The sequence below is a fragment of the Squalius cephalus genome (assembly GCF_949319135.1).
Source record: "Squalius cephalus genome assembly, chromosome: 14".
NCBI lineage: Eukaryota > Metazoa > Chordata > Actinopteri > Cypriniformes > Leuciscidae > Squalius > Squalius cephalus.
In genome coordinates, this window is record NC_137135.1 from 28,523,521 (window position 1) to 28,535,768 (window position 12,248).

General features: G+C 36.0%; 1 protein-coding gene across 3 annotated transcripts; it reads right to left on the minus strand.

Moving 5' to 3' along the window:
* Window positions 1-4,071: 4,071 nt before the first annotated feature.
* On the minus strand, window positions 4,072-12,147 carry cnot6b (CCR4-NOT transcription complex, subunit 6b). 3 transcript variants are annotated; one of them, XM_079893299.1, is made up of 12 exons: window positions 11,892-12,147; window positions 10,699-10,820; window positions 10,354-10,540; window positions 9,768-9,853; window positions 9,572-9,676; window positions 7,560-7,628; window positions 7,315-7,472; window positions 6,784-6,938; window positions 6,507-6,661; window positions 5,579-5,794; window positions 5,116-5,318; window positions 4,072-4,731 (listed from the first exon to the last, which is right to left on the minus strand). In XM_079893299.1, exons 2-12 carry the CDS (start codon window positions 10,808-10,810, stop codon window positions 4,519-4,521), a joined length of 1,659 nt encoding a protein of 552 aa, XP_079749425.1. In that variant the 5' UTR covers window positions 10,811-10,820; window positions 11,892-12,147; the 3' UTR covers window positions 4,072-4,518. The 3 variants fall into 3 exon arrangements, with proteins under 3 accessions (XP_079749425.1, XP_079749423.1, XP_079749424.1); XM_079893297.1 differs by having other exon boundaries at window positions 5,579-5,797; window positions 11,892-12,146; XM_079893298.1 differs by lacking the exon at window positions 11,892-12,147 and adding an exon at window positions 11,631-11,678 and having other exon boundaries at window positions 5,579-5,797.
* Between the last annotated feature and the right edge of the window lie 101 nt (window positions 12,148-12,248).

Consider the following 12,248-nt stretch of genomic DNA (forward strand, 5'->3'; position numbering starts at 1 on the left):
ATCCTCCACTGTTCTGACTTCAGTGTTATCATTCTGTCCAAAAGTAATGTTTACAAGAATAAGCAACGGTCCAGAGAAAAGATGTTCATGAATCAGCATCAGTGTTGCTAAGAGCCATTTAGTTGTTAAACCCTAAAGACCGTTTTGTGTTCTCAGCTCATATTTGTAACTCTTGGATGTGTGGTTGTGGCCTGTTACGGTCCATCTGTTCACATGGCACCACCTTGTGGATAATACCTCACTAAGCCTCTTAAAGAGAAGAAACCTAAAAGTCACTACTAAAAGTGCCAGAAATATAATAATAATAATAATAAAAGCATTAAGCTGAAAGTAGCATACTGAACACTGCATTTATACTATCACATTTTGCTCATTCATCAAAAGGTAAGCAGCAGATTTGAAGAAAATACAACAGGTCATGAAGCAGAAAGAATTTATTATCAACCATATAGGAAAATACATTACTGTAAAGGAACTTCTATGTACAGATATCTTAAACTAAAAATACAGAGAACAGACAGAAAATAGTTGCTTACCATTCTTTTCCAGAGATTTTTTTAAGAGCTGCCTTTTTTGGGTTTTATTAGAGACCGAACATTCATTGAATATCATGAAAGCTTTTCTTTTTCTTGTTTTTATGAGTGTGTATCTCTGCTGGCATTATCTTGAATGGTAAACAAGAGTTGATCCCATGTACTACATAATGGCTCATGACAGTAAGTACAGTGTTAGTCAAAGAGAAACTACAATAAAAAGTCATTGGCCTCTATGAAACGCACGGTAGGTAAAAACTAAAACAGCCCAGCTAATCTATCAATTTTATTGCAGCAGGTTTGTAGTATCAAAAACAAAGGCTGGAAAATATCTGTTATAATATAAAGGGTAAAGCAGGAAGAAAGCAAGAGGTACTGGAAAATAAAAGAGGACAGTAAAGAAAGATTTGATTATAATTTGGAGACTTGTTTAAGCGTAGATGTTGGATGTGTACTACTGAAATTAAGAAAATACATTGACATTTAAGGTCTTTGTTTGGGAAAGATGAATTAAATCAATTTAACATGGGTTTTTCAATTGAGTCTCCATTACCTATTCTGTTACTTCGATCACTTTAAGCGGCAATGTCAGGTACAACCACTTATAATGAAATGCACCGATATTTAATAAGTCTAATACTTAACCATACAGTTTATGTAAGCGAGACACCATCTCCGATAACACCTGGGGCCGGTTGCATAAACTGCTTAGACTAGTCTTAAAAGATAGTCATCTTATTTTATTTTCTTCAAGACTGGTCCTAACTTTTCAATGTCAGTTACATAAAAAGGTTGATTGGTCTAATTTGAATCAGAAAAGTAAAATTGATTACCTTTTGACTAATTGCTAGTGTGTCAAATTAGTTCTTAAGACACAGTCTTAAAGGGATAGTTCACTTTAAAATTAAATTTTAAATAAATTAAATAAATACTGTTCGTTTTCTCACACAAACCGCTCGTTTCGTGTCTTAGGCCATCAATGTGTACTTACGATGGGGAATTGTTTAATTTGGACTCTGTGCATGCTCTTTGAGGTGGTGACCATAGACCTGCATTATATGACTGACAGACAAGAACGGTTTGACCTAAAAATATCAAAATTGAAACTACTGCGGAAACAAAGACACCTACATCTTGGATGCCCTTGAGGTAAGCTAAAACATACCAAAATTTAATTTTAAAGTAAACTATCCCTTTAAGGCTGGCTAAGTTTATGCAAGTGGCCACTGATGACAAACTGCTCTCCATCATGACATTAAAACTGCACGAAAACTTGTCTACTCTCAAAGCAGGATGCCCTACAGATTTAACATTATCCATCTTTGGGCACCTACTTCAATCAGAGGAGCAAATTTGTTATAGGACCAATAAGCAATGCGAAACAGATCATTAAAAAGAGACACCAATAATACAGGAGAATGTATTATATATACACACACACCACACAACTCATTTGTTTTGTAGAAAGGAAATATTCAATGCACATTTTATTCACTTTTTACAAAAAGCTAATCTCATTTCTACTATAATACCATTAACAATTCATGGTCACTTAAGACAAAACAAAAAGCTAAAGAATATTGTGAAGAGGCCCCGAATAACAGAAGACTGCTCTGGTTCTTACTGCTAAAATAAAGCAAGACGTAAAAGCGATACTGATGCATTGTTGAAAGAAACTGATTTGTGACATGTTGAACGTGTGATGGTCATGCTGACATCAGTTTAGTGGAACAAAATAAATGATGTGCTAAACATCTAACCACAATCAGACCACTGCCAGACATCCTTTACAAATCTTAGAGATGATAATTTGGTCCAAAGGCTCAGAACTAGGTTAGGAAGATAGTTTCAAAATTAAAAATGCCACGTGAAGTACCATAAGAGGATAATCTAACTTTTACAATTGGCTTCAGAAGAATGTGTATCAAGCTGGCACTAAACAGGAAAGATTATGGCCATTTAAAACCGATTCTAGACAGATGTAAATATGGAAATGTATACACAGTCTTGACTTTAAAATGTGTGTTGCAAAAAAAAAAAAGTTCAGAAACGCTAAAGTTGACTTTAGCATTCAAAACATTCTTGAAGCAAAAATAAATGTCTTATACCTGATTTCTTGAGACTCTTAGACCTCAAGAAGATGAAGATGCACTGATAGCATGATGCAATCCGAAAAATAAACTACATAAAATTTCCACCACAACAATAGTAAAGGGTTTTTTTTTTTTTCAAGACAGGTTGTTGCAGGTGGAGTTGTGCAAAACAGAAACACAGTTGCACTATATAAAGGAATGGCAGAAGTGTTACTGACTTGACTTCACATAGACAGATGGCATGTTACGGAGCTTCGCGACTCCCCTCCCTTTACATATACAGCACCAAGACACACTGAAAAAATAGTTCGTGATGAATGATTGAATGGACAAGAAAAGCATGTACTCTGAAAGTTACAAAAGAAAATAAAAAAAAGTGCAAAATGAGCGATGAGTGCAAAAGTATGGCAGTGAGAACCAGGAACAACCTCTTTGTCTTTTATACAAGCTGGTAAGTTTTTTGATTATGTTTTTTATAAAAATGTAGCTTACAACACAATCTTATTTTTCTGAATTTGGATCATAATTTATTCTTAGTACAAAAGAACATTTAATAAAATTAAAAAAAAAAAAAAATCTTGAATGTGGCTCATATACAATCAAGTCAAGCCTAAGTTTTTCTGTTAATATATTCAATTACATTTTGTACAAAGACCTGGGAGAACCCCTCTGATACAATGTAGGGGGTGGTAACGGCTAGGTTGGAACATTACTAGCCTCAAGAACAGTGCTACAGATCTTTCAAAGACGTGTGTAATGAGAGGATAAAATGGTATGGGAAATCCTTTTCAACCTAATATAGTGACAAATCGCTGGTTAAAAGACTCCCTATATAAAACCTCCCTTTCTAATAAAAATCTCCCTTTTATGACCACAGTGATATCAAGCGCAGTTTATATTATTCACATAGCCTGTCGTACAAAGAGCCTACCCCCATAGAACTGGTTAAAACAATAGTGCGCAAAAAGCAGTGCCGCTGAATCGAGACCTCTAAAATAATTTGGTTTACATATTGAGCTCAAACCATTCCAACTCCCATCTGAGGGAGAGAGAAAGACAAATAAATGCTTTTTTTTTTACATTATATAAGCGTGTAAAAACATTCCGTAACAGTGCACTCGCTTAGAACGTATAGAGCGTTCTGAATATTGCACCATTGATGGAAGATTAAAACATCAGGAGATGAAGCACCGATGTAGAGCGAGTTTCAGCACCGCGCAAGTGGAAAAGCTTTTGGGGTTCCATTCTCTTTCCCGGTTGGGGACAAATTTTACTTACTGAGTTTGGTCTGCACAAAACATTGGTCACTCATCCAAAGGCGAATTATGTAAGTGTGTTTGAAATTAATGTCTCTGTTCAGTGGAATGTCAACTTAAAAAAAAAAAGTGTTTAAATTGAGGCTGAATTCATGAAGAAATTGGTTAATGCTTATTTGCAAAAATATAATAACGGCTGGTTATAGTATTAATATCTGACCATAAAAGGAACTAAAACAATCTGCAATCCCTTGAGTGTGTGACCAAGTCTTAGCCTCATCTTACAGTTGATACATTACATGCAAACAAGCTATGTCCAACAATAAAAAAAAAAAAATTATGATAATATATCAGCTTATGGGAGGGATTGATTCAAAAAAATAAAAAAAATATCTATAGCTTAACAAATAGAAGAAGAAAAAACTCTGACAAATTGGAACATGTTGGACCCTAAAAATGAATAAAGGTACAAGAGAAAAAAATATATATGTATATATACACATTACACACACATACATATACACATATATATATATATATATATATAAAAAAAGAAACAGCTTAGAGGTTTTATCGTTTTCAAAAAACTTATAAGAGTTGGGACTCTGCAGCGCCACTAGTGCCCGGGAGGGCTCACTACCTGTGTCCAGGTAAGTGGATCCCATTAAGAGAGGGAGAATAAGGCAGGACCAACTCCAGTTGTGCAAACAGGGAGAAGTGATCTGAGGGGATGTGAGGGTGTGGGCAACCACTGATATTGTTATCCAAGAGCCAGTTTGTGTCCAAAGGCCCGAGGACACCCAGCAAGCTCAGTTGTGGCCTTGAGTAGAAGATGTAGTCAATGACACCCTAAATTGGGTTTAAAAAAGGGAGTTGTGAGCACACACAGTTGAAGCACACAACAAGAGCTGTTTTCATTCTTTCTGCTGTTCATCTGCTATGTTACCGCACATGGCAGAGCAAGAAATGGCACGACATGACACTGCATGCATGTCAAGTTAACAAAATGAAACTCTATAGTCAATATCAATACATCCATCCCTGTTTGGAGAGTGAGATTTTGGACCTAGAGTTTCAGATACAGAAATGGGTGCTAATGACACAGTTTAAAAAGACAAAGTTGTATCAATACATAATTTTATAGTAAATATCATCTTAGTATTGATACTTTTGACATAGCTAGTTGTAAACTCGGAACAATGGCGGCCACTTTATTTAGCTCACTGTACTTACCTTGAAGTCAAAAGTGTAATTGGTGTAAGGCATGAGCCCATTCTCGTAGGCACTCTTCAACTTGAAACCATGCGTGATCCTTTCACTAGATGTGCTGATCTTGCCGTTGCAGTTGAAGTTGGTCAGACTGTCGCTGTAGCGCAGCTCCTTGAAGTCTTTGTGTGTGCAGTCCACCCCACCTGTGCTCAGGTACTCCACGACACCTACAATCAGAACCGAAACTCATTAAACATGTCTACAGACGCAACTATTAAACAGATGGTTTAAGGACAACATGAAATCAAAAATTTAATCTAATTTACTTAGTCATTGGTCTTATTTTGTAGTATACTTTTTTTTTTTTTATAGCATTTGTACATAACTTTGTCAAACTCACATCAGTCAATAATTTATTATAGGACTCAAAAACACACTTTTAACAACACAAATGAGAAAATGAGACTGTGGCTTTAAGAAGGCTTACCCGAGTCAGGAAGTGAGTTGAGGTCAGCACACAGCACTAAAGGGATGGTGTTGGTTTCTCCAGACACAGAGGAGAGCTTCAGACTGCGGGAGGCCTTGTCTATGATATTCTTCACCTCTGACAGGAACATCATGGTCTGCACCAGCTTCACGTCAGAGTATTCTGGGTCCCAGTGCATGTGAGCATTAGCCACTAGTAGGAGCTGTTTCTCCATACCTGCTGTAGGAAGGGGGGAAAAGGCTGTTTGTGAAATGTGGAAATAGGACTTTATATTTTGCATAAAGAAATTAACATTGCATTATTTTGTATTGTACAATTATATATACACACATTTGTATATACCTTTTATGCTCACCAAGGCTGCATTTATCAACAACAACAAAAAACAGTAAGAACAGTAATATTATGAAATATTACAATTTAAGATTAAAAAAAAAGAAGAAATAGAGCAGTTATGTAATTTAATCCTATAGTGGCCAAGCTGAATTTTCAGTCTTCAGTGTGTTGAAAAGTTTTTTTTTTTTTTGGAAAGCGGATTCTTTGATGAAAAGAAAGTTCAGGAACAGCATTTATAAAAAAAAAAAAAAAAAAATTGTAACAATGTAAAAATCTTTAATGTCACTTTTAATCAACTTTGTGTAACAACATTAATTTCTTTCTCTTTTTTTTTTTTTTTTACTATATTACAGTACCATTTAAAGTCAATACTATTTTTTTTAAATTCCATTTATGTGGGAAGGAGTAGGGCTGGGCGATATGGAGCAAAAAATATATCTCGATATATTTTGCTATATCTCGATATACGATATATATCTCGATATCTTTACAGGAAAAAGAACCCCCCAAAAACTACTGCAAAAACAAATATGCCAAATACCACAAAGTCTTTTTTATTGAAGTGCAAAGAGGTAGGCATGCAGATACTCACATGGCATCTCTATTAACTCATTCTTTAGCTCCAGCAATGCAGCCACCCCAATGTTGTCCTTGGTCATGACCCGATTCAGCATAGCCTCCGAGCCCTCTGAATTGGCCATAGCCAGCTGGTTAAATTCTACTGTGTGTTTCTGCACCATGCTGAACCTAAAAGCAAAAAAAAAAACATAAATCTGGTTCCATGTTTTCATTCAAAACAACATTGAAACAAATCTGTCAGACAGAGTCTTACACCACACTTCTCAACTCTTGAGTGTTACTTTACTCACTTTTCAGTCTTGTAGAATATTGCACATCCATCTACATGTTTCCTGTCCGATTCAGACATGGTTCTGGCCCGGGATTTTGGGCTGAAGAATCCATCATACCCCTGTTTACTCAGCTCCACAAGGAAGTAGTTATAATACTGTTCCGTCTCCACTTCCTGTGCATGAAACAGCAGACTAAGTGACTCTGACAAACAGTGCTGTCGGGGTAAACCCATTGACTATTCACAGCTACCTGTTGTGCATCACTGAGCTAAAAAAAAAAAGGTGACCTTTAAAGAAACAAAACACAGGGAGAACACTTCATCTATTAGGACAGGCATTCTCAAATACACCAGAAGGTTATCAGTGGACTATTATGTGAAGCAAATGCAAGTATTGAAAAAAATTACAGTTAAGATACATTTTAAATACAGCATTTTTGTCTGTTCTGAGACATTGCTGTAATTTACTGCACATTGTGCTCTAAAACTAAAAAGCAACCACAAGTTCCGTAAATTTGAGTACCCCTGGGCTTGCATAAGTTCTTTATACCTGTAAACTGATAATATCTGCATTGCAGCTGAGGATCTCCTGCATAATGGACTTTTTCCTGTAGCTCCAATTAAGGGCCCAGGACGGGCAGTAGCCATAAAGCTGGCGTGTGGCGTACTTATCACACAGCACGTTGTAGCACATTACAGTTAACAGGGCTGGTGAAGCAAAGAGGAGAGCAAAATATCAGGCAAAGTGTCCTCAGGTTTCAAATTATGTTTCTACGGTTTTCAAGAAACATCTACCTGTTGGTCTCGTCCTTTCAGGCTCCTGCAGCACAATCCAGGATCTGGATGGAGGTTGCTCTGTTGGGACTGTGAAGGCAAAGTATATGCATTTCAGGACAATAATTTGAATTTAATCTGTAAAGGTAAGAAAAAAGAAAACGGAAAAAAAAAACAGCTGTGCAATTCTACAATGGTTTTTGATTTTTCAGTTGAATCACAATTTAGAAATCAATTGTATCAGCATTTAAACGGGCTTAAAACAAAAGAACTGCTGTGCAAAATTAAAAATGTACATATAAAAATGATTTCTGAAGGATCATGTGACACTGGATAAAAGATGCTGAAAATTCAGCTTTGCCATTACAGGAATAAATAAAATTTTAAAATATATTAAAATTGAAATCAGTTATTTTACATTGTAATAGTATTTTGATATTTAGACTTTTTGATTGTGCATTAAATCATCAACAAGAGCTTCATGAAGATATTGTGAATATTTGACATAATCGCCCAGCACTAACAGTGAATACTGTAAAACATGGACAACAGTCCATGATACTACAGTAATTTTAGAGAGAAAATGTAGAGGGAAAAAAACAGATATGGACAGATCTTTAGGGCTGGACCAGTGGGTTGGTATTCAATTCTAAATTTTGGGATTTGAATATTCTTTTTTTTCCCACACACCTGGCATTCCTCTCAAACCAGTTCTCATTCACGCTTGAATATGTTTACACTATAAAATCTTTATCCGTTTTTATTAAAATGGACAGTTGAAGGAGCCCAACCTCATTATACTTAATAAATATATTTGCTTCTTAGCCTACTAAGTGTTCCCTGGAACTGAAGTATTCTCTGTCTAGAGCGCACAACTGCATGAGCTTGTATTTTGGGTTAAGCTGCGTTGCTTTGACATTGTGGAAAATAGAATAATAGAAACAAAATGTATTAGCCTTTTTACCCGTTATTTAGGGCTGTGCCGGTAAACTTGACAACCGCACCACCGGTGGTGGTCCGCCAAAACACATTTTTTGAATGCTGTCTAACTGTTTTACATGAATATTATGACAAGTGAAGCAAAGCTTTGTTTACAAAAAAAATAATAGGTTAGCTAATAGGTTAGCAAATAAATGTTACATTGCAGCCATGCAAACATTTGGATTCATGACGAATGAGAGTTGTGCGTGAGCCCGTGTATTTTGCGATCTGGTCTCCCGATTATCAGCGAATTTAACAATATTCCATTAGTTATTCCACTGGACTTGGAATCTTTTATTTATTTTCCCAAATCTATTTGGGAAAATTATTTTCCCAAATCTTCACTCACATCTATAACCCCCGTTTTCGCAGGGAATTATAAATGTTTCTTCCTTTGGTTCGCATTTAATTAGGCCTATTATATTCACATTCTTTACTGAGGTAAAGTAGAAAAACTGCTGTAGGACAGATAGTCTAACTTTTTACTTTTAGTTTTTACTTGTTATTAGACTTGGTAAGGCGCGTCAAGTTTATTTGTAAAGCGCATTTCACACACACGGGTGATTTGAGTTTCGCTTTCTCTGGCAGCACAAAATCAAACAGCCTAAATGTCTTGCCCTTGTGGAAGATAACATTTGCTCTTCAGACATTTTACAACAAGTAGAAAACATGAAGATATTAGAAAGATGGTCTCTTTCTTGCTCGTGTCCCACATCCCTCTCAAAGCGCAGGGCTTAGGCTATATCACGCGTCTTTGTGTGGAAATATAAAAAAAACGAATATTTTTTCAATATTTAACTTTATTATATAATTTAAGTTACCTTTATTTACTGATATTTATTTTTAATGCTTTAGTGTGTTGTTTCATTGACGGAAGTGCACAAATAAACACGCATGTCTGTTACGAAAATGGATGTTTGAGCCTTGTTTATTTTTTTATTTCTCTCCGAAGCTTTGAATATTCGGTGTTGATTACTACCGAAGCTCAAAAAAAATGGTATTTCGGACCAGCCCTACAGATCTTAAACAGTTCATTTGTCCGAGACACCTACTGCGCTTAATAGCACCGGCTAGATTGTCCAAAAGGTAGTTCAGCAGTCGCCGGGTGCCATCTGGCTCTTGGTAGAGGCTCATAATCTCTTGAGTGAGTGGATTGCCTGCAGAGACACAAACAAACAGTCAGTAGGAAACCTTCACTACAAAGTGATGATCTCAAGATGTTGCAATCCCCAGAACAATGACACTCACCTTTCAACCCCAGTGTTTGTAACTGAAACAGTTTCCCCAATTCAAAAGGCAGAACCCGCAACTGGTTGTTATTTAAAAGCAGTTCCCTGTGGAAAACAGAAAAAGAATGTTAACCACCAATAAACTAATCAGCTGTGCGCTTAATGCTAGATTAAAAACACAATAACAATAAAAACTTCTGAATAAAACCTATTGACCAATGTATTACCATGATTTTCATATCATATGTCGCAACCAATTATTATAATTTTTTTTAATCATTGATAACACTTTACAATAAGGTCACATTTTTTAACATTAATGAAAAAACTAACATTGGAAAAAAAAAAAAAAAAATTTTAATATTTTTAATAACTGATACTCAAATTCACTATTGACATTTATAACCTCGAGATTAGACCTGGAAATCACAATTTAAACTTTCCTGGCATTCCCATGACTGTGGAAACCGTGTTAGGAGTGATCTAGTTTCATCAAGTGCGGTCATAAGAACGTTTTTCCATTTTTTCCTCTGTATTGCAAACACATTAAATGGAACAAATGATCCATGGACAGAACAACACAGCTTTTGCTCCAAGTAGTTCACCTGAGAGACACCATGTTGCCAAGCTCTGCTGGCAGGCTCCTGATTTTATTGGACGACAGGTCCAAGAACACAAGGTTGTGCAGCTTGGCAATTTCAGGTGGGACGCGTGACAGGGAGTTGTCACCGAGGTGCAAAGCAGTGAGGTGTGTGAGTGACCAAAGGCCCGAGCTCAGACTCCGAACATTCCCTGAGACAGAAACAGATATAAATATTAATAAAACAATCTCTCTTTAATTGGTTTCACTTCCATTGTAGAAGTGATCTGTAGAAGTTAGTTGTAGATCATTGTAGAAGTTAGTTAATCTAAATAGATATCAATCAGAGGATTTAATTCAAGACACATACCAGTTATTTCAAGCCCATCCCAAATGGATTTTTTCCCACTGTTTGCCTCCTCACTGGACATTATAGTGTACATCCGCCTGGAATCAAGCGGGTCATATTTCTCCTTGGGCATCCCTAGAGCACTGTGTGGGACAAATACATAATCAGATTTATATAACAAGAAAACAATATGCCATCTTAAAGCCTGTTATATATATATATATATATATATATATATATATATATATATATATATATATATATATATATATATATACATACATACGCACACACACAACTCGTCTGTAAATATAGTTAGACTTTAAAGGCTATATGAAATAAGATTAGCCAAGATAACGAGTCACGAGTTAGATTCAATAATTCAGATAAGACCAAAAATTTTGTTTGTCTCAAAACTTTACGAGCTGCCGATCTAGACTGATTCATATGACAGCAGCCCAAGAAATTCGACAGCTCAAAAGGTTAAGCACAGTCCTTTGTTTTCCACAAATTTTCGTCTTACCTTTGTTTAGGTAACTAATTAAAAAGCAGCCTAATAAATAAACAGGCAGCTAAATGACATCGCTAACTGTCAAAACAAACGCAACTTGTCAACAACTAAGTTAGCTCCTTACAAGAACAAAACACACCTGTTACACACGCTACAACACTAATTAGATTAGCAACATGTCTAATAATATTTAATCGTCATCATTAGATAATTTCGTGCATGTCAAAGAAGACCAAAGACATGCCACAAAGAACGCAAGCTAACAAACAACTAACGTTAAGTTAGCTCGATGCTATGTTAATGCCCCAATTAAACTCATCAATATTTTAAAACGCAGCCTCCACAGAGTGACATAACATGAAACATCATGTTAATCACACACGTTTAAAATAATAAGCACACAATGCCTCTGTTTAAAAACAAACATTTTCCCACAGCTAACCTGGTTTGCTATCAGCATTAGCCACAGGCTACTTAAGGTTCAACACTCTAAAAGATATACATTTCTCTAACATGTGTTAAATAAACTGATATTTGGGAAATACTGTGCACATTTGTTTTTAAAATAATTACACTTTTATAAAATTATATTCTCTTTAAATGAACAAAGAGTAGCTAACTAGTGAAGCTATAGCTAACTTGGAAACAAGCCCTAACCGGAACTCGGAACAGCAAATCTTTGCAAATTGTCTTTCAGAATTACCTCCAATAGCATACCAACTCCTGAAGTCAGTTGTTTGTCTCGCTGAGACTTTAATTCATTCGTTCGTGTCGGCTTTGCAGATACGGGAAGCAGCGCAGCATCATGGCGGAGGATTTTGTGCAGCTGTTGTGCTACTCTCCAAAACAAGGGTCCATGTGCCCATGTCATGCTGTTCATGTCTCAAGTCTAAACCCCTAATGAGCTGCCTCCCTAGAACGCACCTGTGGTGCTCAAACATGCTGTCTAGGATGCAGCTCGATAGCATTTGAGACAGTCATTCTACCATTTCATTTGTAATAATGTCGTCTAGTGTTTTGGAAACATGTTTTAAAATCAAACTGAACTTAACATGACGGA